This window comes from Rhinopithecus roxellana, chromosome 13 (genome assembly GCF_007565055.1).
Source record: "Rhinopithecus roxellana isolate Shanxi Qingling chromosome 13, ASM756505v1, whole genome shotgun sequence".
NCBI classification, from domain to species: domain Eukaryota; kingdom Metazoa; phylum Chordata; class Mammalia; order Primates; family Cercopithecidae; genus Rhinopithecus; species Rhinopithecus roxellana.
The window spans coordinates 20,990,343-21,018,155 of NC_044561.1; the positions used below are offsets into that span (position 1 = coordinate 20,990,343).

Here is a 27,813-nt window from a genome sequence, read left to right on the forward strand (position 1 = left end):
CCACGCTCCCATTTTACCTAGGTGGATCCTGAGGCCCAGAGTGGACAAAGGGCTTGCCAAGGTCGCAGAGCGCGCAGAGGATTAGAACCCTGACTTCCGTCAAGCACCTGCGGAGTTGGAGACGCCCACGGGCAACGCCCACCTGGCCGGGTGAGTGGAGGGGGCGGGCGAGTCGGAGGGGTGGAGTTTATTCGCGCCCCGCCTCCTTCACCCAGGCTTGGGGGCGGGGCCTTCCTGCAACCTTCGCGGCTCCAACATGGCTCCGCGGCTATGCAGCATCTCTGTGGCGGCGCGGCGGCTGCTGGGGGGCCCGGGGCCCCGCGCTGGGGACGTTACGGCTGCAGCTGCGGCGCGGTGAGAGCCGGGCCAGACAGGGACAGAAGCGCGCAGGGTGGGGTGCACAGGCGGGGGCCAGGGACTGGGCCGGGGGGGGAGGGGCAGAGACTCCTCGCTTGAAATCTGGGGGTTAGAGGCGGGGCAGGATCAAGGCCTAGGGAAGGGTCTGGGCAAAGAATGGGGGAGGCTAGAAAGGGATGGGTAGGGTCTTGGTCCTGGTTGGGACCGGGCTGTGATGGGGACCTGATGAAAGATGGTGAGAAGGGCAGGTACTGGGCTCTGGAGACTGGGAGAGGGCAGAAGACAGGAGGAGTGGCCCATTCCCAGGCGTAGCTTATGATTTAACACCCATTGGAGGCTTCTGGTAGAGTCAGCTCCTGCGTCGGGAAGTTCTGTGGGAAAGAGATGATGGCAGGGGAGCAGTGGGGGATCCCTAGGGGCCATGGCTGCACAGACCCTTTGTTCCCCCACCTCAAACTGTACAGGTGGGGAAACGGACGCCCGAGAGGGAATGGGAGTTGTCCAAGGTCACCCTCCCTGCTGTGCCATGGCATAACCAGATCTGGGACCCAGGTCTGCCAATGCGCCATGCACTTTGCACCCAACTGGTGGCCTCCTGGGAGTGGGAGTCTGGCTGGGCCATGTGTTCTCAGCCTGGGCTCTTGTTTGGTCCCTGCTCGGGGCTGAGCTAGGGATTGGCCTCCCTGACTGGCCCTGGGCAGCCCCTCGCTCCTTGGTCCCCACAGCCCTGTACTTCCCCCATCTGCATATATCACCAAGCACAGTTATGACTTGGTGCTTGTCTGTCTCTCGCTAGACCCTGATCTCATTTTTCTCTGTTTCCCCAGACTCCCACCCTCAGAGGGCTCAGGAATGTGTATGGTCAAGGAATATTTACCACAGAAGTGAGGCCACCTGTTCCCTTCCCCCAACCTGTGAAAAGGAAGCAAGCATCCCTCCTGCCCTGCAGCCCAGGAATGAAGCTGCAAAGTTCTGTTAGAGCCTGCCATGAGATGTTACAGCACAGAGCAGTGGGGCTTTTGGACAGCTGGGAAAGAGGAGTGGCATAAGCTTCCCACCCAGACTGCCCAATAATTAGGAAGAAAGCTGACACCGTGGGAAGAGTCTAGAGTTTGCCTGGCACTAACAAATCTAACTCTGAATTTCTAGGTGGGGTGACCTCAGGACTCTAAACCTCGGGTTCCTCATCTGTAAAATGGGAGTAATCAGACAGGAAGTATCTCATAGGGTTGTTGAGGACTAAAGATGCCGTGGTTGGTCGGGTATGGTGGCTCACACCTGTAATTGCAGCACTTTGGGAGGCTGAGGTGGGCAGATCACTTGAGGTCAGCAGTTCAAGACCAGCCTGGCAACACTGTGAGATCCTGTTTCTATAAAAAGTACAAAAATGGCCGTGCACGGTGGTTCATGTCTGTACTCCCAGCACTTTGGGAGGCCAAGGTGGGTGGATCACGAGGTCAGGAGATCAAGACCATCCTGGCTAACACGGTGAAACCCCGTCTCTACTAAAAATACAAAAAATTAGCCGGGCGCAGTGGCAGGTGCCTGTAGTCCCAGCTACTCAGGAGGCTGAGGCAGGAGAATGGTGTGAACCCGGGAGGTGGAGCTTGCAATGAGCTGGGATCGTGCCACTGCACTCCAGCCTCCAGCCTGGGTGACAAGAGAGAGACTCCGTCTCAAAAAAAAAAAAAAATTCACCATGTTGGTGAAACCCTGTCTCTACTAAAAATACAAACAATTAGCTGGGCGTGATGGCTCACACCTGTAATCCCAGCTACTAGGAAGGCTGAGGCAGGAGAATCAATTGAACCCAGGAGCCGGAGGTTGCAGTGAGCTGAGATCGTGCTACTGCACTCCAGCCTGGGTGACAGAGTAAGACTCTGTCTAAAACAAAAAAGATACCGTGGTTGTGAAGTGTCTGGCACTTGAGGAACATGCAGCAAGTGTTGCTCCTTGCCCCTAGCCTATGTTACAAGCCATTTCTGCATGAGACCCACATAATATTGAGGCTCAAAGGGCTCTGGGAAGATCATCTTTTATGAGCCCTTTGTTTTCCAGATGAAAACATCAAGGTTGGGGAAGGGACAGAATGGATTGGTGGTAAAACCATTTGTGTGGCAAACACCCAGAGGCCATAAAAGGAGCACGGGTCTTAGAGTCAGCCTGCTGCCCCTCACTTAGTAATCCTGGATGAGTTGCTGAACCTCCGTCAGCCTCAGTTTCCTTTTCTGGAAAGTGGCGATGGTGATCCCTGCTTGGTGTTTTTGGCAGGATTGCTGTGAAGACACTTGGATTAATATTTATCAAGTCCCTCAAGGACCATCTTGCAGTTACTTATGCCTTAATTCCACATTGGATACCTGAGAACACTCCGTCCTGCTGCCCTCAGGCTGCCCCATATCTCTCTGGAGTCACTAGTAGGGCCAGCAGCAGCCTTTCTGGCCTGTGAGGTTTGGGGGCAATGAGGCTGCTGGGGTGGGGATGGAGTGTGGGCTTTTAAATCAAATGGACCTGGGCCAGGCACCATGGCTCACGCCTATAATCCCAACACTTTGGTAGGTCAGGTGGGAGAATTGCTTGAACCCAGGTGTTTGAGACCAGCCTGGGCAACATGGCAAGATCCTGTCTCTATAAAAAATACAAACATTTGGCTGGGCACAGTGGCGTACGTCTGTCACTTTGGGAGGCTGAGGTGGACGGATCACCTGAGGCCAGGAGTTCAAGACCAACCTGGCCAACATGGTGAAACCCCATCTCTACTAAAAACACAAAAATTAGCAAGGCCAGAGCTGGTGGCTCCCACCTGTAATCCCAGCACTTTGGGAGGCCAGGCAGACAGATCACGAGGTCAGGTGTTCAAGACCAGCCTGGCCAACATGGTAAAACCCCATCTCTATTAAAAATACAAAAATTAGCTGGGTGTGGTGGTATGCATCTGTAATCCCAGCTACTCGGGAGGCTGAGGCAGGAGAATCGCTTAAACCAGGGAGGTGGAGGTTGCAGTGAGCTGAGATCACGCCACTGCACTCCAGCCTGAGTGACAGAGCAAGACTCTGTCTCGGAAAAAAAAAAAAAAGCCATGGTGGCGTCTGCCTGTATTCCCAGCTACTCAGGAGGCTGAAGCAGGAGAATCGCTTGAACTGGGGAGCCGGAGGTTGCAGTGAGCCAGGATCGCGCCACTGCCCTCCGGCCTGAGCAACAGAGGGAGACTCCGTATCAGGAAAAAAAAAGAAAAAAAAAAAGGCTGGGCACGGTGGCTCACACCTGTAATGCCAGCACTTTGGGAGGCCGAGGCGGGTGGATCACCTGAGGTCAGGAATTTGAGACCAGCCTGGCCAACGTGGTGAAACCCTGTCTCTACTAAAAACACAAAAATTAGCCAGGCATGGTAGCAGATGCCTGTAATCCCAGCTACTTGGGAGACTGAGACAGGGGAATCACTTGAACCCCGGGGGCGGAGGTTGCAGTGAGCTGAGATCGCACCATTGCACTCCAGCCTGGGGAACAAGAGCTAGACTTCGTCTCAAGAAAAAAAAAAAAATTAACTGGACATGGTGCCACATGCCTATAGTCCCAACTACTCGGGAGGCTGATGCAGGAGAATTGCTTGAACCTGGGAGGTGGAGGTTGCAGTGAGCTGAGATTGTGCCATTGCACTCCAGCCTGGGCAACAGAGTAAGACTCCGTCTCAAACAACAACAAAAATTAGTCAGGCATGGTGGTGCACACCTGTGGTCTCAGCTACTTGGGAGGATCATTTGCGTCTGGGAGATAGAGGATGCAGTGAGCCTTGATTGTGTCACTGCACTCCAGCCTGGGTGACAGAGTGAGACCCTGTCTTGAAAAAAGAAGAAAAAAAAAAAAATAGAAGAAAAAAGAAAGATGAAGCTGACCTAGCACCAGGACCTGGGTTTGTCCAGAGCTTGTGCTCGTAAGCACTAGTTCTGCTGTTGGTGTTAAGGATGGAAAGGACCCCCCGATCCCTGAGTGAAGTCACTCTGGGTCAAGGTCTACCATTTCTTTCATACTTTCCAGCTTTCATCATTTTCATGCAAGAATGTCTTAGCTCCTCCTTCGTTCATTTCTCAAACTTGGACTGCGTTCTCACCATGTTCCCAGCACTGCTCCAAGCATACAGGGGATACAGCAGGGATGCAACAGAACAGACAAGGATTCTGTCCTGCTAGGGCTGCTTCCAGTTTAGAGACTGACAATAAACAAAGCACATAATAAGCCAAAAAGTATAGTGTTTTTTTAATTTTTAATAAATAAAAATTTTTTTTAAAATTTATTAAAATAGGTCTCAAACTCCTGGGTTCGGCTGGGCATGGTGGATCACGCCTGTAATCCCAGCACTTTGGGAGGCCAAGGCAGGCGGATCACTTGAGGTCAGGAGTTTGAGACCAGCCTGACCAACATGGTGAAACCCCGTCTCTACTAAAACATAGAAAAGTTAGCCAGGTGTGGTAGCACGCACTTGTAGTCTCAGCTACTCGGGAGGCTGAGGCAGGAGAATCGCTTGAACCCAGGAGGTGGAGGTTGCAGTGAGCTGAGATTGTGCCACTGCACTCCAGCCTGGGCAACGGAGTGAAACTCCATCTCAAAAAAATACAAAAAACAAAAAAAAGGACAAGCGCGGTGGCTCATGCCTATAATCCCAACATTTTGGGAGGCTGAGGCAGGAGGATCACCTGAAGTCAGGAGTTCAAGACCAGCCTGGCCAACATGGTGAAAACTCGTCTCTACTAAAAATAAAAAATTAACCGGGTATGGTGGCACACGCCTGTAGTCCCAGCTGCTTGGGAGGCTGAGGCTGGAGAATTGCTTGAACCTGGGAGGCGGAGGTTGCAGTGAGCCGAGATCACGCCACGGCACTCCAGCCTGGGAGACAGACTGAGACTCCATCTCAAAAAACCAAAAACAAACAACAAAAAAAAAAACAACTCCTGGGTTCAAGCAATCCTTCCCTCTTGCGAAAGCCTCCCAAAGTGCTGGGATTACAGGTATGAGCCACTGGGCTCATACTAGTATAGCGTTTTAGAAAGGGCTCTAGAACAAGATGGGAGAGCAGGATGAGAGGGCTTGGGGAGGTTAAGGGTAGGAGAACATCGTAATTTCACTGAGAAAGTGAAATTTGTACTCTTGCAAATGTGCCCTTGGGGATGCTGGCTTGGAGTTCAAATCCTCCTCTGAGATCTTTGACAAGTCCTTTCTTGGATTTTACCTATAGAAAAGACCTTTAGGGATGGGCTCCACCACTCTGCTCATTTGACAGATGTGGAAACTGAGGCCCACAGGCAGGAAGGATTAGAGAGTGGGAAGAGACGGGAGCCCATCAGAGCTCCTGAAGTTTCCAGCATTCCAGCCCATAATCTCTCTCTTCAGGGCTGGCTACTTGACTGATATTTATCTTGGTCAGTGCTGATGTTAATAAATTACTCAGTCTAGTCCTTTCTAGAGCAAAGGTCTTGGTTGATCAATAGTAGGAGCTGTTCTCACTGCCTGTCTCCCTCCAGGGGAAGCAGCTCCTCTACATTAAAACCAAAGGTCAGGTCCCTCAGTGCCCAACCTGAGGTGGGGGTTGGCTTTCAAGGAAAGAACACTGAGTTGGTTTTTTTTCTTTTTCTTTCTTTCTTTTTTTTTTTTTTGAGACGGAGTCTCACTGTGTCTCCCAGACTGGAGTGCAGTGGGTGCGATCTCGGCTCACTGCAAGCTCCGCCTTCTGGGTTCATGCCATTCTCCTGCCTCAGCCTCCCGAGTAGCTGGGACTACAGGCGCCCGCCATCACGTCCGACTAATTTTTTGTATTTTTAGTAGAGACGGGGTTTCACTGTGTTAGCCAGGATGGTCTCGATTTCCTGACCTCGTGATCCACCCGCCTTGGCCTCCCAAAGTGCTGGGATTACAGGCGTGAGCAACCACGCCCGGCCGCTGGGTTGGTTCTTAACTCTGCCCTCTGATTTCCTGTGTGGCCTTGGGCAAGTCCCTTAAACTCCCTGGGCTTCTATTTTATCCTGTCGAGAATGGGAATACCAGTAGTACCAATACTATAAGATCATTGCATAGAGTCAGTGAGATCGTGCAGTTGAAAAGTGTATCGCAGGTCCCTGGCTTAAAGCCTCCCTTATTCTGATCTAAAAACTTCACAGACCACACTACCCGTCTAATGATAATTGTCTTTTTGCTAATGAAGCAAATGCATGTACAATGACCGAGACAGTACACGAATTCAGAAATGCTTAACACACTTTTAAAAATCTTTACAAAAAATTATAATGAATAAAGAAAAATTTAGCCTCCTATTCCTCTTTCCCAGGTAAGCAGTATTAACAGTTTGGGATAAGTCATTTCTCTCTCTTTTTTTTTTATTCTGAACATGGAGCCTCACTCTGTCACCCAGGCTGGCATGCAGTGGTGCGATCTTGGCTCACTGCAGCCTCTGCCTCCTGGATTCAAGCAATTCTGCCTCAGCCTCTCGAGTAGCTGGGACTACAGGCACACATCACCACTCCTGGCTAATATTTTGTACTTTTTTTAAGTAGAAATGGGGTTTTGCCATGTTGTGCAGGCTAGTCTTGAACTCCTGAGCTCAGGCAATCCGCCTGCCTCAGCCTCCCAAAGTGCTAGGATTACTGGCATAAGCCACCATGCCCAGCCTCTTTTTTTTGAGTCAGGGTCTGGCTCTGTTGCCCAGTCTGGAGTGCAGTGGCCCGACCTCAGCTCGCTAAAACCTCTGCCTCCTGGGTTCAAGCAATCTTCCCTCCTCAGCCTCCTGAGTAGCTGGGACTGCTGGTGTACTTGACCATACCTGGTTAATTTTTTTTTTTTTTTTTTTGAGAAAGAGTTTCACTCTTGTGTTCCCAGGCTGGACTACAATGGCCCGATCTCAGCTCATCGCAACCTCTGCTTCCTGGGTTCAAGTGATCTTCCCACCTCAGCCTCCTGAGTAGCTGGGATTACAGGCACGCGCTACCACGCCTAGCTAATTTTGTATTTTTAGTAGAGGTGGGGTTTCTCCATGTTGGTCAGGCTGGTCTCGAACTCCCGACCTCAGGTGATCTGCCCGCCTTGGCCCCCCAAAGTGTTGGGATTACAGGCATGAGCCACCACACCCAGGAATATTTTATTTATTGCAGAGACAGGGCTTTGGACTCCTGAGCTCAAGCAATCCGCCTGCCTCAGCCTTCCAAAGTGCTGGAATTACAGGCATGAGCCACTATGCCTGGCCCATTTCTCATTTTTCTTTCTTTTCTTTTTTTTTTTTTAGAGACGGATGGAGTCTTGCTCTGTCACCCAGGCTGGAGTGCGGTGGCGCGATCTCGGCTCACTGCAAGCTCCACCTCCCAGGTTCACGCCATTCTTCTGCCTCAGCCTCCCAAGTAGCTGGGACTACAGGCGCCTGCTACCACGCCTGGCTAATTTTTGTATTTTTAGTAGAGACAGGGTTTCACCATGTTAGCTAGGATGGTCTCAAGTCTCCTGGCCTCATGACCTGCCCGCCTCGGCCTCCCAAAGTGCTGGGATTACAGGCTTGAGCCACTGCGCCCAGCCTCTCATTTTTATACTTATGCAAACATATCACCACTTTGGCTGGCTGCGATTGCTCATGCTTGTAATCCCAGCACTTTGGGAGGCTGAGGCAGGCGGATCACGAGGTCAAGAGATCGAGACCATCCTGGCCAACATGGTGAAACCCTGTCTCTACTAAAAATGCAAAAATTAACTGGGCGTGGTGGCGCACGCCTGTAGTCCCAGCTACTTGGGAGGCTCAGGCAGGAGAATCACTTGAACCCAGGAGGCGGAGGTTGCAGTAAGTGAAGATCTTACCACTTTACTCCAGCCTGGCAACAGAGCGAGACTCCATCTCAAAAACAAACACAACAAAACAAACATATCACCACTTTAAGATTATTTTTTTAAAAAAAATTTTTTTTTTTTTTTTTTTTTAGACATGGTCTCTGTCACCCAGGCTGGAGTGCAGTGGCCTGATCATGGCTTATTGTAGCCTTGATTTCCTGGGCTTCATGCGATCCGCCTAAGTCTCTCAAGTGGCTGAGACTACAGGCATGTGTCACCACACCCAGCTAATTATTGTATTATTTTATTTTATTTATTTTTTATTTTTTTGAGGCAGAGTCTCGCTCTGTTGCCCAAGCTGGAGTACAGTGGGCTTTGGGCGTGATGCAAGGTGGATTTGGGGTTGATCCTCTTGGCAAGAGGTGGCATTTGTGTGACCCAAGTAGAGGACCTCTTGGAAGGGGGATGAAGTGGAGGCAGGGAGGCTAGAGAGATCAGTGGGAGGTGGGGCTGCCTCTCCTGGCCTCCTGAGGCTCTGCAAAGCTTCAAGAAGCCAACTGGGCAGCTGGAATCTCTGTAGAAAGGAGCTGGCTCCAATAGCATTTCACACTCTGGAGCTGCCATAGGACTCCATGGCCCTGTTCCCAGAAATGTGGGTCACTGGTCTAGGGGAGCAGGTCATCCGAGCAGATGGAATTGCTGGGGCTCCCCCCACCTCCACACGTCCCCCTCAACTCCTCTGTCCTGCAGTTTCTATTCCAAGGACAATGAAGGCAGCTGGTTCCGCTCCCTCTTTGTTCACAAGGTGGATCCCCGGAAAGATGCCCACTCCACCCTGCTGTCCAAGAAGGAAACCAGCAACCTCTACAAGATCCAGTGTGAGTGGCTGCTGAGCTGACCAAGCTCTGCCCTTTCAGGGGCTCTGGGGGCCTGTGAGGCTCCAGGATGGAGATGGGAGGGTCTGGAATGTCCTCAGCTGTCCTGGGACCCCTGGCCTTGATTTGCTCCCCTCACCCCAAGTTCTTCGCTATGTACACACCCTACCTCACTTCTTGTTCTCTGTCCTCTGTTGCAGTTCACAATGTAAAGCCCGAATACCTGGATGCCTACAACAGCCTCACGTGAGTGTCCTGCATCCATACATCCCAGCCGCTGCTTGGGTGGGGACCACACTCTCAGCAAATCCGCAGAACATCCTCCACCCTGTTCTTTTTTGTAGAAATCCAGGAGATGTAGATTTCTTTTATTTCAGCCTTTTTCTTTCTTTCTTTTCTTTTCTTTTTCTTTTTTTTTTTTTTTTTTTTTTTGAGATGGAGTTTCGTTCTTGTTGCCCGGGCTGGAGTGCAATGGTGCGATCTCGGCGTACTGCAACCTCTACCTCCCAGGTACAAGCGATTCTCCTGTCTCAGCCTCCCAAGTAGCTCGGATTACAGGCATGCGCCACTAAGCCTGGAAAATTTTTTTGTATTTAGTAGAGACAGGGTTTCACCATGTTAGGCTGGTTGCGAGCTCCTGACCTCGGGTGATCCACCCGCCTTGGCCTCCGAGGGCTGGGATTATAGGCATGAGCCACCGCGCTTGGCCCCTTTTTCTTTCTTTTATTTTTCTTAAAAGAGATGGTCTCTGGGAGGCAGAGGTTGCAGTGAGCCAATATTGCGCCATTGCACTCCAGCCTGGGCAACAAGAGCAAAACTCCGTCTCACACACATAAAAGAGACATGGGATCTCCCTTTGCTGCCCAGGCTGGTCTCAAACTACTTGGCTCAAACAATCCTCTTGCCTCAGCCTCCCAGTGTTGGGATTACAGGTGTGAGCCTCCATGCCCAGCCAGGATGTAAATTTCAGAGTTGGAAGTCCTGAGGGCCCCTTGCCTAGCTTCTGCATTTTAGAGATGTAGAGTCTGAGGCCCAACCCCAGCGTCTGCATTTGAACTGAGTTTGAACCCTTATCTCAGAGGCCCTGGTGGCTATGTAAACCTTATCCCTCTCTGCACCCCTCCCACAGGGAGGCTGTGCTGCCCAAGCTGCACCTGGATGAGGACTACCCATGCTCACTCGTGGGCAACTGGAACACGTGGTATGGGGAACAGGACCAGGCAGGTAAGGCGCTCACCTCCCTAGTGCCATTGCTACCTCCCAGCCCTGGCCTCCAGCACCTTTCACACCGGGCCGTTCTCCACTCCCTCTCCACAACAGCACCTGGTAGGGCTCTTACTAAAACCTCATCACCTCACTCCTCTGCTCAAACACCTGTCCTGGCTCCCCTGTGCCCTCAAGGTGACCTGTGAAGCCTGTGAGTCCTTCCCGGCCCCACCCCCAGCCTCATGGCGCCAAATCCTCCTTGCCTCCCTGTGCTGTCCCACCCAGGACTCAGTTCCTCAGATTGACAGTTTCACTCTTTAGTTCCAGACTACTGCTCATGCTCTTTCTTCTGCCTTAAGCATTACTTCTTGTTCGCCTGCTTTACCTGGATCACCGTCTTTTGTTCTTTTTTTTTTTTTTTTTTTTTTTTTGAGACTGAGTTTCACTCTTGTTGCTCAGGCTGGAGTGCAGTGGTGCGATCTTGGCTCACTGCAACCTCCGCCTCCCCAGTTTAAGCAATTCTCCTGTCTCAGCCTCCTGAGTAGCTGGGATTACAGGAGTGTGCCACCATGCCCAACTAATTTTGTATTTTTAGTAGAGACAGGGTTTCACCATCTTGGTCAGGCTTGTCTTGAACTCCTGACGTCAGGTGATCCACCTGCCTCAGCCTCCCAAAGTGCTGGGATTACAGGCATGAGCCACCGCGCCCGGCCTTTTTTTCTTTTTTTCTTTTTTTTTGAGACAGGGTCTCGCTCTGTCACCCAGGCTGGCAGGTAGTGGCACAGTCTTGGCTGACTGCAACCTCCACCTCCTGGGTTGAAGAGATTCTCCTGTCTCAGCTTCCCGAGTAGCTGGAATTTCAGGCATGTGCCATCACTCCCAGCTAATTTTGTATTTTTAGTAGAGATGGGGTTTCACCATGTTGGTCAGGCTGGTCTCGAACTTCTGACCTCCGGTGATCCACCCGCCTTGGCCTCCCAAAGTGCTGGGATTACAGGCATAAGCTACCACTCCCGGCCTTTTGTTTTTGAGACAGGGTCTTGCTCTGTCACACAGGCTGGAGTGCAGTGGTATAATCTTGGCTCATTCGAGCTTCAATTTCCCAGGTTCAAGCAATACTCCCACCTCAGCTTCCCGAGTAGCTGGGACTGTAGGTGCGCTCCACCATGCTCAGCTACTTTTTTTGTTTTTTGGTAGAGACGGGGTTTCTCCATGTTGCCCAGGCTGGTCTCTAACTCCCAAACTCAAATGATCCTGCCTCCTTGGCCTCCCAAAGTGCTGGGATTACAGACATGAGCCATCGTGCCTGGCCTTTCATTTTTATTCATTTTAAAATTTTCATTATTTATGTATTTATTTTTGAAATCAGGTCTTGTTGCCCAGTAGGGAGTGCAGTGGTGTGATCACAGCTTACATAGCCTTAACCTCCTGAGCTCAAGCAATCCTCCTACCTCAGCCTCCCGAGTAGCTGGGACCACAGGTGCATGCCATAATGTCCAACTAATCTATTTTAAATTTTTTGTAGAGACAGGGTCTCCCTATGTTACCCAGGTTGGTCTCAAACTCCCAGGCTCAAGCAATCTTTCCATCTTGGCCTCCCAAAGTTCTGGGAGTACAGGCATGAGCCACAGTGCCTGGACTATTCACTTTTCTATTTTGGCATAGATGTCACCTCCTCCTGGAAGGCTGCCGAGATTTCCTCCACCTGGGCTGGGTCAGGCACCTTCCCTAGCTCTCCAGGCCTCAGTAATTACCTCTTCATGCCCTGATTATGTACCCCTATAGCTGCCTGTTTAGTTGTCTGTCTCCATATATGGGTGAATCCCCAATATGCAGTACATATTTGTGGAATAAATAGAGGTTCTTCTTGTCTAAGCTGGTGTCTTACAGTCCCAGGGGCACCCCTAGCATGCCCCATCCCACCCTAATAGACACACCAAAGTTGGCACCAGCTATAAGAACCCACACATGAATTTGGCTGACTCACAGCATCTCAGCCACTCAAAGGGACCTCAAATTTAGACCTACACTGTCCAAAATGATAGCCACTAACCACATTTAGCTATTTATTTATTTATTTATTTTGAGATGGAATCTCTCTCTGTACTGTTGCCCAAGCTGGAGTACAGTGGCACAATCTTGGCTCACTGCAACCTCAAGTTGTTCTTGAACCTCAAGGGTTCAAGTGATTCTCCTGCCTCAGCATCCTGAATAGCTGAGATTACAGGCGCATGTCACCACACCCAGCTAATTTTTTTTTTTTGTTTGTTTTTTTTTTTTTTGAGACGGAGTCTTGCTCTGTCGCCCAGGCTGGAGTGCAGTGGCATGATCTTGGCTCACTGCAAGCTCCACCTCCCGGGTTCACGCCATTCTCCTGCCTCAGCCTCCCACGTAGCTGGGACTACAGGCACCCACCACCACGACCGGCTAATTTTTTTGTATTTTTAGTAGAGACGAGGTTTCACCATGTTGGTCAGGCTGGTCTCGAACTCTTGACCTCGTGATCCTCCCACCTCAGCCTCCCAAAGTGCTGGGATTACAGGTGTCAGCCACCACGCCTGGCCTATTTATTTATTTTTTTGAGACAGCGTCTCACTCTGGTTGCCCAGGCTGGAGTGCAGTGGTGTGATCACGGCTCACTGTAGCCTTGACCACCCAGGCTCAGATGATTCTCTTGCCTCAGCCTCCCAAGTAGCTGGAGCTACAGGTGTGTGCCACCACAGCCAGCTAATTTTTTGTATTTTTAGTAGAGACAGGGTTTCACTATGTTGCCCAGGCTGGTGTTGAACTCCTGGACTCAAGCAATCCATCAGCCTTGGCCTCCTGGACTACTGGGATTACAGGTGTGAGCCACTGCACTGTGGCCTCACATGTAGCTGTTGAAATTTATATTAGTTAAAATTACATAAAAGTTAAAATTCAATGTGTGCCAAGGTGCTCACCTGTAGTCCTAGCTACTTGGGAGGCTGAAGTGGGAGGATTGCTTGAGCCCAGGAGTTCGAGGCTGTGATTCACTACCATCACACCTGTGAATAGCCACTGCACTCCAGCCTGGGCAACACAGTGAGACCCTGTCTCTAAAAGAGAAAAAATTCAGTACTGAGTATGGTGGCTTATGCTTATAATCCCAGCAGTTTAGGAGGCTGAGGTGAGAAGAACACTTGAGGCCAGGAGTTTGAAACCAGCCTGAGCAACATAATGAGACTTTGCTTCTATAAAAAATATATATATATTTAAAAAAAAGAAGAAAATATTTTTAAAAAGAAAAAATTCAGTTTCTTTTTTTTTTTTTTTTGAGACGGAGTCTCGCTCTGTCGCCTGGGCTGGAGTGCAATGGCCGGATCTCAGCTCACTGCAAGCTCCGCCTCCCAGGTTCACGCCATTCTCCTGCCTCCGCCTCCCAAGTAGCTGGGACTACAGGCGCCCGCCTCGTCGCCCGGCTAGTTTTTTGTATTCTTTAGTAGAGAACGGGGTTTCACCGTATTAGCCAGGATGGTCTCGATCTCCTGACCTTGTGATCCGCCCGTCTCGGCCTCCCAAAGTGCTGGGATTACAGGCTTGAGCCACCGCGCCCGGCCTTTTGTATTCTTTAGTAGAGACGGGGTTTCACTGTGTTAGCCAGGATGGTCTCGATCTCCTGACCTTGTGATTCGCCCGTCTCGGCCTCCCAAAGTGCTGGGATTACAGGCTTGAGCCACTGCGCCCGGCCGAAAAAATTCAGTTTCTTAGTCATACTAGCTACATTTCTTTTTTTTTTGAGACGGAGTCTCGCTCTGCCGCCCAGTCTGGAGTGCAGTGGCCGGATCTCAGCTCACTGCAAGCTCTGCCTCCTGGGTTTACGCCATTCTCCTGCCTCAGCCTCCAGAGTAGCTGGGACTATAGGCGCCCGCCACGTCGCCCGGCTAGTTTTTTGTATTTTTTAGTAGAGACGGGGTTTCACCATGTTAGCCAGGATGGTCTCGATCTCCTGACCTCATGATCTGCCCGTCTCGGCCTCCCAAAGTGCTGGGATTACAGGCTTGAGCCACCGCACTCAGCCACTAGCTACATTTCAAATGCTTACTCACACACACAGGGCTCATGCAGAAAGTACTTTTGGACAGTACTGGTTTAGACTGTCTGCATAGCACAGCTATAACAGATGGTCCTCTAAACTTCCCTTGAATTCTCCCAACCATGAAGAGCTCACTTGTAAGCCAACCTGTTTCATCCTTTGACAGCCCCGATAATCGTGTCTTTGAAAATAATTTGTGACCTACAGATACATAGGTGTATCTCCTTAATCAATTATTTGGTTTTAGTAACAGACATTAACATATTATTTATGTTTTATTTTTTTATTTCTATTTAGAAACAGGGTCTCGCTATATTGCCCAAGCCGGACTTAAACTTCTGGGCTCAAGCAATCCTCCTCAGTAGCTGGGACTATAGGCGTGTGCTATCATGCCCGGCTAGACACTGATATGTGGCAAAGGGAATAAGAGAAAACCAAATTGCCTTCAGTTTCAACCACTACAGCTTTCCCATTTTAAGCTTGACTTGATCAGCTCCAGCAGTATTCCTTGAATTCTCTTAAGCATTTGCTAGTTGTGAAATGAACTTTGAGGGATGGGATCCTGACTTTTTCTTTTTTTTCTTTTTTGAGACCGAGTCTCACTCTGTTTCCCAGGCTGGAGTGCAGTGGCGTGATCTCAGCTCACTGCAACCTCCACCACCTGGATTCAAGCAAGTTCTTGTGCCTCAGCCTCCCAAGTAGCTGGGACTACAGGCATGAACCACTATGCCTGGCTAATTTTTGTATTTTTAGTAGAGATAGGGTTTCACCATTTTGGCCAGGCTGGTCTTGAGCTCCTGGCCACAGGTGATCGACCCGCCTCAGCCTCCCAAAGTGCTGGGATTACAGGCTTAAGCCACTGCCCCTGGCCTATTTTAATTTTTTTAAAATTTTTCTGTTTGGGACAGGGTCTCGCTCCGTCACCCAGTTTGGAGTGCAGTGGCATGATCATAGCTCACTGCAACCTCGAACTTCTGGGCTCAGGCGATCCTCTCACCTCAACTTCTCGAGTAGCTGGGAATGCAGATATGCACCACCATGCCTGGGCTAGTTGTTTTGTTTTTTGTTTGTTTGTTTTGTAGAGGTGAGGTCTTGCTATGTTGCCCAGGCTGGTCTCAAACTCCTGAGCTCAAGTGCTCCTCTCCTGCCTCAACCTCCCAGAGTGTTGGGATTACAGGTCTGAGCCACTGCGCCTGGCTGATCCTGACTTTTTAAAGCATACCCTACATTTTTTGTACCTTGAAGTTCAGTCCCTCACATAGAGTCAGCCAAATCATGTTGAGCTGTACCCTGGGAGTAGGGTTCAGGAATCTACATTTTAATAACTTGTAAGAACCGGCCGGGCGCGGTGGCTCAAGCCTGTAATCCCAGCACTTTGGGAGGCCGAGACGGGCAGATCACGAGGTCAGGAGATCGAGACCATCCTGGCTAACATGGTGAAACCCCGTCTCTACTAAAAAATACAAAAAAACTAGCTGGGCGAGGTGGCAGGCGCCTGTAGTCCTAGCTACTCGGGAGGCTGAGGCAGGAGAATGGCGTAAACCCGGGAGGCAGAGCTTGCAGTGAGCTGAGATCCGGCCACTGCACTCCAGCCTGGGTGACAGAGCAACAAAAAAAAAAAAAAAAAAAAAAAAAATTGTAAGAACCATTGATCCATCTCCTACAGGGAGCACCATAATTGTTGGACAATTCCTTCTCCTTGGCTGGGTGCGGTGGCTCATGCCTGTGTCCCAGCACTTTGGGAGGCTGAGGCAGGTGAATCATCTGAGGTCAGGAGTTCAAGACCAGCCTGGCTAACATGGTGAAACCCTGTCTCTACTAAAAATACAAAAATTGGCCGGGTGTGGTGGCAGGTGCCTGTAGTCCCAGCTACTCAGGAGGCTGAGGCAGGAGATTGGCTTGAACCTGGGAGGTGGAGCTTGCAGTGAGCCGAGATCGTGCCACTGCATTCCAGCCTGGGCGACAGAGTGAGACTCTGTCTCAAAACAAAAACAAAAACAAAACAAAACAAAAATACAAAAATTAGCTGGGTGTGGTGGCACGCGCCTGTAATCTCAGCTACTTGGGAGGCGTAGGCAGGACAATCTCTTGAATCCGGGAGGTGGAGGTTGCAGTGAGCTGAGATCGTGTCACTGCACTCCAGCCTGGGCAAAAGAGAAAAAGAAAGAAAATTCCTTCTTCTTGCCAGTGATAGTGTCCTTGTAACTTTTCTCCGTTAATCCATTTTCCACAGGTCAGCATTCCTGGTTTTGGTAGATTTCCATCCATACAGTACTTTTGCCATTTCCTTTGAGAAAGAGGCCTTTAAACCATAGGGTCAGGCCATTTTGCAGATGGGAAAATCAAGGCACAGATGGAATCAAAAAGCAGGTGAAGGTCAGGCTGGGGATGGGGATGGGAAGTTAACAGAGTCTGAGCTTCCAGACCGATGGCAGCCAGCCGCCCTTAGCTTTAGTCTGCCTGTGTGATCCTCTGGGGACCTTCTTCCACTGATTCGCCCAGCCATGCTCACAGGATGGCAAAATTGTTTCCTTTCTTCTCCTCCACAATTAATTAGGTTTCTTTGTTATTGGGAGTTAATTAGTTTCCCAGGGCGGCCAACATACCACAAACTGGGTGGCTTAAAATAGCAAAGGTTTATCCTGTCACAGTTCGGAGGCCGGAAGTCACAAATCAAGGTGTTGACAGGGCAGGGCTGTCCTTTCTAAGGCCTTAGGGGAGAACCCTTCCTTGCCTCTTCCAGTTTCTGGGGATTGCTGGAAACTCTTAGTGTTTCTTGGCTTGTAGACTTGTCATTCTAATCTCTGCCTCCCTCGTCACATGCTGTTCTCTCCGTGTGTCTCTGTCTTCACACAGTGTTCTCCTGTGTCCAGATCTCCTACTTATAAGGACACTAGTCACTGGACTCAGGGTCCACCCAGTATAATCTCATCTTAGTTTGATTATAGCTACAGAGACCTATTTCCAAATAAGGTCACGTTCTGAGGTTTTGGGTGGACATAAATTTTGAGGGGATGTTGTTCAATTCAGGGCAGATAATATGATTTTCATTTATTTTTATATTTATTTATTTTTTGAGACGGAGTCTTGCTCTGTCACCCAGGCTGGTACAGTGGCCCGATCTCGGCTCACTGCAAGCTCCACCTCGCGTGTTCACGCCATTCTCCTGCCTCAGCCTCCCCAGCAGCTGGGACTACAGGTGCCCACCACCGCGCCTGGCTAATTTTTTGTATTTTTTGTAGAGACGGGGTTACACCGTGTTAGCCAGGATGGTCTTGATCTCCTGACCTAATGATCTGCCCGCCTCGGCCTCCCAAAATGTTGGGATTACAGGCATGAGCTACTGCACCCAGCCCCTAATTTTTGTATTTTCAGTAGAGACAGGGTTTCTACTGTTGTTGGCCAGGCTGGTCTTGAACTCCTAACCTCAAGTGATCTGCCTGTCTTGGCCTCCCAAAGTGCTTACGGGCATGAGTCACTGCGCCTAGCCAATAATAGGATTTTTATAAATTCTTTTTTTTTTTTTTTTGAGACAGAGTCTCGCTCTGTCATCCAGGCTAGAGCGCAATGGCGCAATCTTGGCTCACTGCAACCTCTGCCTCCCAGGTTCAAGCAATTGTCCTACCTCAGCCTCCTGAGTAGCTGGGACTACCAGCATGTGCCACTATGCCCAGCTAATTTTTTTGTATTTTTAGTAGAGATGGGGGTTTCATTGTGTTAGCCAGGATGATCTCGATCTCCTGACCTCGTGATCCGCCCTCCTCAGCTTCCCAAAGTGCTGGGATTTCAGGCATGAGCCACTGCGCCGGCCTAGGATTTTTATAAATTCTAACAGTACAAAGAGTTTTCCATGCAAAGTAGGCTTCCCTCCTGCCCGAGGCCCCACAGGCCTGCCTCCATGCTGTGTCACAGGGGCCTCTACTGTCAATCTCTTTTTTTTTTTTTTTTTTTTTGTTGTTGAGACGGAGTCTCGCTCTATCTCCCAGGCTGGAGTGCAGTGGCCGGATCTCAGCTCACTGCAAGCTCCGCCTCCTGGGTTCACGCCATTCTCCTGCCTCAGCCTCCCGAGTAGCTGGGACTACAGGTGCCCGCCACCTCGCCCGGCTAGTTTTTTGTATTTTTTTTTTTTAGTAGAGACAGGGTTTCACCGTGTTAGCCAGGATGGTCTCGATCTTCTGACCTTGTGATCTGCCTGTCTCGGCCTCCCAAAGTGCTGGGATTACAGGCTTGAGCCACTGCTCCCGGCCAATCTCTTTTTTTGAGACGGAGTTTCGCTCTTGTTGCCCAGGCTGGAGTGTAATGTTGTGGTCTTGGCTCACCACCACCTCCGCCTCCTAGGTTCAAGTGATTCTCCTGCCTCAGCCTCCCAAGTAGCTGGGATTCCAGGCATGCACCACCACACTCGGCTAATTTTATATTTTTAGTAGAGATGGGGTTTCTCCATGTTGGTCAGGCTGGTCTCAAACTCCTGACCTCAGGTGATCCAGCTGCCCGGGCCTCCCAAAATGCTGGGATTACAGGCGTGAGCCACTGCCCTGGTCTACTGTTAATCTCTTAAATCGCCATTAAGAGGTGATGCATAAATTAGCATCTCTGGATGTCCTTGCCCCCTCAACACATGAGGTAGCATACCACACAAGCTCTTCTGTTCCTTGGTTCCTTTTTTCAATTCACTGTCTTGGAATGCTCCATATCAGCCCATCAGTTCTCCCCTGTCCTTTTGTCCAGTTGCCCCTCCAAGGCCTGGTGGTCTTCCTTATGCATGCCACTGCTTCCAGGGTACAGGACACATCTGATCTTGTTGCTATTTAAGGAAGGTGGGGTGGGAATATTATTCCCATTTTCAAGATGAGAACATTGAGGCGTAGAGCCGTCCAAGGCTACTGGGCAGAGCTGGAGCTCAAATCCAGGTCTCCTAGACTTGTGTCTGGGATCATCCTCTCCCCAGCATGGTCTTCCACCAAGGCAGAGGGAACTCAGAGAGTCTTGCTGCTACAGGGAAGCAGGCCACCTGCCTCCCCCGTCCCCAACACATATATACTTAGCCACCCTTGGGGAGGTCATCTGCTGGGGGTCCCAGCAGCCCACTGACCTAAACCTCTCACCCCCAACAGTGCACCTGTGGCGATTCTCAGGTGGCTACCCAGCCCTCATGGACTGCATGAACAAGCTCAAAAACAATAAGGTATGTTAGTGTCCACTCAGCACACCTCTCTGGATGTTGGATGCAGCCCAGCCCTGTGCTGGGCTCTCCTCTGCCACCCCATGAGGCACACTGTCAGGATGGAGGACACTTCCTGGTAGCCATGCCTTTACCACTATGCCCACAGGAGTACCTGGAGTTCCGAAGGGAGCGGAGCCAGATGCTGCTGTCCAGGAGAAACCAGTTGCTCCTCGAGTTCAGCTTCTGGAATGAGCCACAGCCCAGATTGGGTCCCAACATCTATGAGCTGAGGACATACAAGCTCAAGGTGCCTCCCTCCGATGGACCCCCTCCTGCCCCCCAACTTCCCTGCTGCAATGCTGCTTTCAGCTGTCCCGATACCTAGACTGGGGCTTCTGGCTTCTCCCTCCCTATGGGCTCAGAGCAGAGTTGTGTGCACATGTGTGCAAACATGCATACCAGGCGTGAGTCAGGGCCTGCAAATGAGGCCAAATGGCCGCTGGAGCTTAGGAGGTGGGGAGACAGGGTAGTTTCCCTTCCTTGCCTGGCTGCGATGCTATGAATCTGAGGTGGGGGCTCATTCCCATCATCCCTTTGGTTCTCTTTCAGCCAGGAACCATGATCGAGTGGGGGAACAACTGGTAAGTGGCAGCACCAGGACTGGGGTTGGGGGGGTACCCTGCTCACCTGCCCCACCAAGGCCTCTGGTCGGCCACCTTTTCCAGGGCCATATCACAGGGAACTCAGTACCCTCTGCCCCTCATGGATCTGGGAGAAGGATCCAACCAGGAGGTGAGGATCTCCTAGAAGATTGTGAGCCCTCCGTTGGTAGAACACCCCGCCATCAGCACTTTCCCTCAGCATCCCGGAGAACCGTGGGTTCCACCTAGGCCCCTACTGTGGGATGTGGCCAAGAAATCAGCCTCAGTACCCTCTGCACCAGCCCTGGCTTCTGCCCCATATTATTCTGCCTTCTCTAGGGCTCGGGCCATCAAGTACCGGCAGGAGAACCAGGAGGCAGTGGGCGGCTTCTTCTCACAGATAGGAGAGCTCTACGTGGTGCACCATCTCTGGGGTAGGTTGAAGACCTTCCAGGAGCCTTTTGTTAGTTCTCTTTCTCTGTCATCATTCTCTGTAGCCAATGGGGTTGCATTAGTGTCCTCATAGAACTTAATGTTCTAGCAGGAGATACTATCTTAGATGTAAAGTCACAAAAAGATCAATTTCAGATTATTACAAATAATATTTATAGAAAACAGGCAAGGAGGCCAGGTGCAGTGGCTCATGCATGTAATCACAACACTTTGGGAGGCCGAGGCGGGCGGATCACAAGGTCAGGAGATCGAGACCACAGTGAAACCCTGTCTCTACTAAAAATACAAAAAATTAGCCGGGTGAGGTGGCGGGCACCTGTAGTCCCAGCTACTCGGGAGGCTGAGGCAGGAGAATGGCCTGAACCCGGGAGGCGGAGCTTGCAGTGAGCCGAGATCGCGCCACTGCACTCCAGCCTGGGCGACAGAGCGAGACTCCCTCTCAAAAAAAAAAAAAAAAAAAAAACACAGGGGATCTACATTGGTCTACATAGACAAAGAATGCCTCTCTGAGGGAGTAAAACATAAGCTGAGGGGTAAAATGTGAGCTGAGAGCTGCAGAATGAGAAGAAGCCCGCTGTGAATTGCTAGGCAAAACCATTCCAAGTGGACAGAGCAGCACGTGCAAAGGCCCTGTGGTAGGGAAAGGCCTTCGGGGTTTTGAGGTATGGCAAGGAGGCCATTGTGGAGTGAGTAAGGAAGAATGTGGGGAGATGGATCAGGAGAGGGGGAATGAGTTGGGATTTATTGTAAATGCAATGAGAGACTGTTTCAAACAGCAGTGATATGACCTGATTTTTGTTCTAGTATGATTTCTCTGGCTGCTGGCTCCTTTGTTAAGGGTGCTTGGTAGGGGAGCAAGAGAGAAAGCAGAGCTTCAGGAGGCCATTACTCTAGTTCAGGCAGGAGGGGATGGGGCAGTGGGATGCTGAGAAGTCCACAGATTTGTTAGTCTAGAGGTGGAACCAACAGGACTTGTGGATGAATTGCCTGTGTGGGGCAAGAGAAGAAGGGCATTCCAGAAGAGCTCCCAGGTTCGTGCTTGACCTACTGTGTGTTGTTTACTGAGTCTGGGAGGTCTAGGGAAGGAGCAAGTCAGTGGAGTCAGGAACGTAATCTTGGCCCTTGGAATTCTTACTTTTTTTTTTTTTTTTTGAGACGGAGTCTCACTCTGTCACCTAGGCTGGAGTGCAGTGGTGCAATCTCAGCTCACTGCAACCTCCGCCTCCCAAATTCAAATGATTCTCGTGCCTCACGCTCCTGAGTAGCTGGGATTACAGGCGTGCAGTACCATGCCCGACTAATTTTTGTATTTTTAGTACAGACAGAGTTTCGCCATGTTGGCCAGACTGGCCTTGAACTCCTGGCCTCAAGCAGTCCAACAGCCTTGGCCTCCCAAAGTGCTGGGATTACAGGCGTGAGCCACCACACCCAGCCAGAAGTGTTACATTAAAAATGCTGACACACGAAAGTAGAGATGTCAGGTAGGCAGTAGATGGATATAGGAGTCTGGAGCCCTTGGGAGTGTTTGCGACTAGAAATATAAATGTAGGCAATATTAACACATGTACTGATTGGATGGATTATTAAAGCAGATAGTGTTTGCTAACAGTCCGAGGGAGGCATCTAGGGATGAGGAGACAGCAGGGCAGGGTTTGGGGGCAGTGGGAAGAGGGCCCTGTGCTGGGTAAGGGATCCAATCCTCTGTGCCTGAGGAATGAGTCTGTGCCTTTCTCACAGCCTATAAAGACCTGCAGTCTCGGGAGGAGACTCGAAACGCTGCCTGGAGGAAGAGAGGCTGGGATGAAAATGTCTACTATACAGGTGAGTGAAGACTTTGGAGGTCTTCTGCTGAGAACCCTGTCTGAGGATGGAATCCCCTCTGCAAGGATATCTAGCCTTTCTTGATTACCTCCAGTGATGGGGAACTCACTTTTAAGACAGTGAGTTAGTGGGTTTCTATCCCAGTGGCACACTCCATAGGATACCAGCAGGCCTAGGTGAGTGCTCTAGGGGATGATAACACAGCCAGGGCCACACCTCTGCCTAGGAGATGTGGATTAGCGAACGCCCATTATGACCTTGGGCACGGTTCTTCACTTCGCTGAAGTTGTTCCCTCGTCTGTAAGATGGTGATAGTGATAGTGCTTCCATCAGAGGGCTGTGAGGGAAGATTCTACAAACTGTTATTTTATATTTTATTTTATTTATTTTTGAGACAGAGTCTCGCTCTGTCACCCATGCTGGAGTGCAGTTGTGTGATCTTGGCTCACTGTAACCTCCGCCTCCCAGGTTCAAGCCGTTCTCCTGCTTCAGCCTCCCAAGTAGCTGGGATTACAGGCATGTGCCACCATGTCCAGCTAATTTTGTCTTTTTAGTAGTGATGGCATTTTACCATGTTGGCCAAGCTGGTCTTGAACTCCTGACCTCAGGTGATCCGCCTGCCTCGGCCTCCCAAAGTGCTGTGAGTATAGGCATGAGCCACCACACCTGGCCCACAAACTCATTTATGAAAAGTGCTTTCCCCAGTGTTCGTCACAAAGGAAGCATGCAGGAAATGTTTTTGAACAAGGTTTTTGTTTTTGTAGAGATGCAGTCTTACCATGTCGTCCAGGCTGGTCTCAAACTCCTAGGCTAAGCAGTCCTCCCACCTCAGCCTTCCAAAGTGCTGGAATTATAGGCATGAGCTACTGTGCCCAGGTTCGAACAAGTTTTTTGCTCAAGGTATTTGCCACTTTGCTAGGAACACTGAAACCACCTAGAGTCAGTGGGTGTTAATTGAGCCCTCACCGTGTGCTGGGAACTGTGGTAGGAGGTGATTGAGGGGCACATAAATGAACAAGAGCCTGTTCCTGCCACTGAGGAGCTTATAGTGATCACTTACCAAGTGGTATGAGGGAGAATGTGTCTGCTGAAGGAGGTAGCAGGAGCCTTGCTATTCAGTGTGGTCCCAGCTGGGTATGGTGGGAACTGAATCCCACACATTGAAAATTCAGTGGGAACTGAATCCCTCACAACTGAAATCCCAGCACATTGGGAGGCCAAGGCAAGAGGATCACTTGAGGCCAGTAGTTTAAGACCAGCCTGGGCAACATAGGGAGACCCCATCTCTACAAAACATTTTTTAAAAATTAGCAGGACATGATGGTTCCCACCTGTAGTCCCAGCTACTTGGAAGGCTGAGGTGGGAGGATCACTTGAGCCCAGGAGTTTGAGGCTACAGTGAGCCATGATTGTGGCATAGCACTCCAGCCTGGGCAACAGTGAGACCCTATGTCAAAAATAAAAAAAAATAATTAAAAAAACCAACAGTGAGACCCTATGTCAAAAATAAAAAATAAAAAACAGGACAGGCACACTGGCTTACACCTGTAATCCCAGCACCATGTGAGGTCGAGGTGCGTGGATCAGTTGAGGCCAGGAGTTGGAGACTAGTCTGGGCAACATAGTGAAACCCCATCTCTACTAAAAATACAAAAATTAACCAGGCATGGTAACTCAAGCCTGTAATCCCGGCTACTCCGGAGGCTGAGGCACAAGAATCGCTTGAACCCAGGAGGTGGAGGTCGCATTGAGCCGAGAACCTGCCACTGCACTCTAGCCTGGAAGACAGAGTGAGACCCTGCCTCAAAAAAAAAAAAAACAAAACAAAAATAAAAAAACAAAACAAAATCAAGTGTGGTCCCAACTGACAATATTGGCATCCCCTGGGAGCTTGTTAAGAATGAGAAATCTCAGCCGGGTGCAGTGGCTCACGCCTGCATCCCAGCACTTTGGGAGGCCGAGGCAGGCAGATCACCTAAGGTCAGGAGTTCTACACCAGCCTGACCAACATGGAGAAACCCCATCTCTACTAAAAATACAAAATTAGCCGGGCGCGGTGGCTCAAGCCTGTAATCCCAGCACTTTGGGAGGCCGAGACGGGCGGATCACGAGATCAGGAGATCGAGACCATCCTGGCTAACACGGTGAAACCCCATCTCTACTAAAAAATACAAAAAACTAGCCGGGCGAGGTGGCGGGCGCCTGTAGTCCCAGCTACTCGGGAGGCTGAGGCAGGAGAATGGCGTGAACCCGGGAGGCGGAGCTTGCAGTGAGCTGAGATCCGGCCACTGCACTCCAGCCTGGGCGACAGAGCTAGACTCCGTCTCAAAAAAAAAAAAAAAAAAAAAAAAAAAAAATTAGCTGGGCATGGTGGCATATGCCTGCAATCCCAGCTACTTGGGAGGCTGAGGCAGGAGAATCGCTTGAACCTGGAAGAAGGAGGTTGCAGTGAGCCGAGATAGTGCCATTACACTCCAGCCTGGCAACAAGGGTGAAATTCCGTCTCAAACAAACCAACAAACAAACAAAGAAGAATGACAAATCTCAGGCTTCCTGCAACCTACCGAATCAGAATCTGCACGTTAACAAGAACTGCCTAGTGATTTGGATGCACATTAAAGTTTGAAAAGCTCTGAGCTGGAGGAGAGTCTAACCTCCTGGATGACCTTGAGCTGACCTTCTCTAGGCTGCACCCTCCCCGTCTGTGAAACAAGGCAGTTGGGCTAAATCAGTGTTTTTCTTTTTTCTTTTTTTGAGATGGGGTTTTGCTGTCGTTGCCCAGGCTGGACTGCAATGGCCTGATCTTGGCTCACAGCAACCTCTGACTCCCAGGTTCAAGTGATTCTTCTGCCTCAGCCTCCCAGTAGCTGGGATTACAGGCATGTGCCACTATGCCCGGCTAATTTTGTATTTTTAGTAGAGAGAGGGTTTCTCCATGTTGGTCAGGCTGGTCTCGAACTCCTGACCTCAGGTGATCGGCTTGTCTCGGCCTCCCTAAGTGCTGGGATTATAGGCATGAGCCACCATGCCTGGCCAACAGATAACTATTAAAATTTAAGAAAATGTTATTCTCATCACCACCAAAGTCCTATCTTATCCCATAATTTGAGGGATCTGGTGCTCTTCATGGGCCCTTTCAGGAGGGCAATAGGACATTCCTGTCGCAGCATCTGGGACCTCCTTCTGCCCAAAGGCCAGCATGTTTGGGTGGGGCCAGGGGAGGTTGTTGGCTTGCTTGAGCCCCCTGTGTGACCTCTGCCTTTCTCTCTCCTCAGTGCCCCTGGTGCGACACATGGAGTCTAGGATCATGATCCCCTTGAAGATCTCGCCTCTCCAGTGATGCTGCCTACACCTCCACCTCCTCCCCCTTCTCCCTCAGGCAACCCTGACAGACAGTGGCACTCCCAGTCCTGCTGTCTTGGTTTTTTCTTGGCTCTGGGAGGACTCTGAGGGGCAGTACTCAACTCAGACAAGGGGGAACTGAAGGCTGACAAGTTCTGAGGATTACAGCTCTGCCCGGGCCCTTTCCACTTTCCCTGCCTGCCTCCTTCTCCCTGCTAGAAGTAGTTTCTAATTTCCCTGAATGAAGGATAGCGATCTTTTAGGCCTTCTTATATCTTCTAGAATTCCTCATCTCAAGGCCACCAGTCCCCAGTTATCACCCTGGGAAATCCTCCGTTTAGCTTAGTTGCACAAAAGGTAACATGTCCAGTGGCTAGAGGTGGGGTGGGAAGACAGGAGCCCAGGCCAGGCCCTAAGGAATTCCCTGGTCTCCACTGGGCCACCCACTTGCTGGACAGCCTGAGCCAAGTCCCTCCTGTTGGAGAAAAGCCTGGAACTGCCAAAAACAAAACAAAACAAAACAAAAACCTCATCACCATGGTCAGGAGGAGGTCCAGACATTCCACCCAGAGAGGCTGGGGAAAGGGATGGAAGCCAGGAAGGATTTTTAAGGGCAGGAGACAGACACGTAACAGGAACTCAGAAGGTAGAGCTTAGAATTCAGAACTTGGGTTTCAATTGTAGAATTTGGAATCTGGAATACAGAATTGGGAAGAAGAACAGAGATGACAAAAGACCACTTGAAGAAAGGTTCCTAATACTAGACAGATGGAGAGTGGCTCGGCTGTTTCCCCCTACATATTGGGGTTGAAAACTTAAATGTGTAGTTCCAGTCTTTCTATGCAGAAAGTCTCTCCTGCCCTCCCTCCTTCCTGCAGGCAAATGTACCACCTAGGGCCTGTTCCCTCACCCTGTATTCTGTCTCCCCAGATTGACATTCTGTCAGCCCAACCCTCATTCTGCAGGGCCACCTGGTGTGTGGAGGGGGGGTCAGTGATTCGGGGGGGTCTCCTCAGTGACCCCCATACCTATCATGAACCCTTGGGTAGCTTGATTCTGCCTCCCAGCCAGGAAAACTTGTGCTGGAGTTGCTGATGGAACCAATTAAATATTTACTATAAATCGCAGTGTCCTTTCTTCATCTGCAAGGAACTTTAGCAGGTGCCTGAGGCAGGGCACAGTAGAGCTGGTGGGCTTAGTCCCACATGGCAGATCTACCCTCCTGGAGGGTACTGTGTTCTTGAGCTATTCTCAACAGTCAATACTGGCTGGGCACGGTGGCTCATGCCTATAATCCCAGCACTTTGGGAGTCCGAGGTGGACAGATCACTTGAGTGAGGTCAGGAGTTCAAGACCAGCCTGGGCAACATGGTGAAACCCTGTCTCTACTAAAAATACAAAAATTAGCTGGGCATGGTGGTGCATGCCTGTAATCCCAGCTACTTGGGAGGCTGAGGCAGGACAATCGTTTAAGCCCTGGAGTCAGAGGTTGCAGTGAGCCGAGACTGCACCACTGCACTTCAGCCTGGGCGACAGAGCAAAACTCTTGTCTCAAAAAAAAAAAAAAGCCAGTATTTTCCTTCTTGCTCCAGGGAAGAAGGAACTGGCCCTGTACAACCAGGGATTCAGGACACGTGTTACTAGCTCCAGATAAGTAGGATTTACACGAAAAAATCGACCCTATTTGTACAGTTCATGCCAGGGGGTAGGAAACACTTTGAAGCTTTCAAATACTGCATTAGAAGCTTTCAAATATTGCGTTAGAGTTGTGACTCTCTGTCCTGGGCAAGTCAGGTCTAAAATGGAGAAACTGGTGATGCACTCCTCAAAAACCCAAGTGTAAAATGAGGTTAATGCCCTCCCTGACTTGTTGCCTTCACTTGTGTGGCACATTGTGGTGAAAATAATAATTAAGAAGCAACGTTATGGATGCAAATCCTCTAGGGCCCAAATCTTTCCGGCCGCTGCCAAGTTCTTTCGTGTTATCTTGGACATAACACAACATTAATTCAACTACTTCGCGGAGCGCCCACTAGTTGTTGGGCACTGCCTTAGGCCCTGGGACAGTGAACGAAAAACAGATCTCTTTGTCTCTTCTTTACC

General features: G+C 50.2%; 1 protein-coding gene across 1 annotated transcript; it reads left to right on the plus strand.

The window, feature by feature from the left end:
* On the plus strand, window positions 1–26,832 carry NIPSNAP1 (nipsnap homolog 1). The gene is made up of 10 exons (XM_010359395.1): window positions 1–354; window positions 8,905–9,032; window positions 9,230–9,275; window positions 10,159–10,253; window positions 19,404–19,474; window positions 19,620–19,760; window positions 20,063–20,094; window positions 20,434–20,528; window positions 22,285–22,368; window positions 25,644–26,832. The coding sequence occupies exons 1-10, from the start codon at window positions 257–259 to the stop codon at window positions 25,706–25,708; spliced, it is 855 nt and encodes a 284-aa protein (XP_010357697.1). The 5' UTR covers window positions 1–256; the 3' UTR covers window positions 25,709–26,832.
* The last annotated feature ends 981 nt before the right edge of the window (window positions 26,833–27,813 follow it).

Bases quoted from the DNA above. Each gene is read 5' to 3' on its own strand.
- NIPSNAP1 (XM_010359395.1), top strand. From the start codon at position 257: ATGGCTCCGCGGCTATGCAGCATCTCTGTGGCGGCGCGGCGGCTGCTG. The intron at 9,276-10,158 runs GTGAGTGTCCTG...CCCCTCCCACAG, and splicing joins GATGCCTACAACAGCCTCAC to GGAGGCTGTGCTGCCCAAGC. The intron at 10,254-19,403 runs GTAAGGCGCTCA...CACCCCCAACAG, and splicing joins TGGGGAACAGGACCAGGCAG to TGCACCTGTGGCGATTCTCA.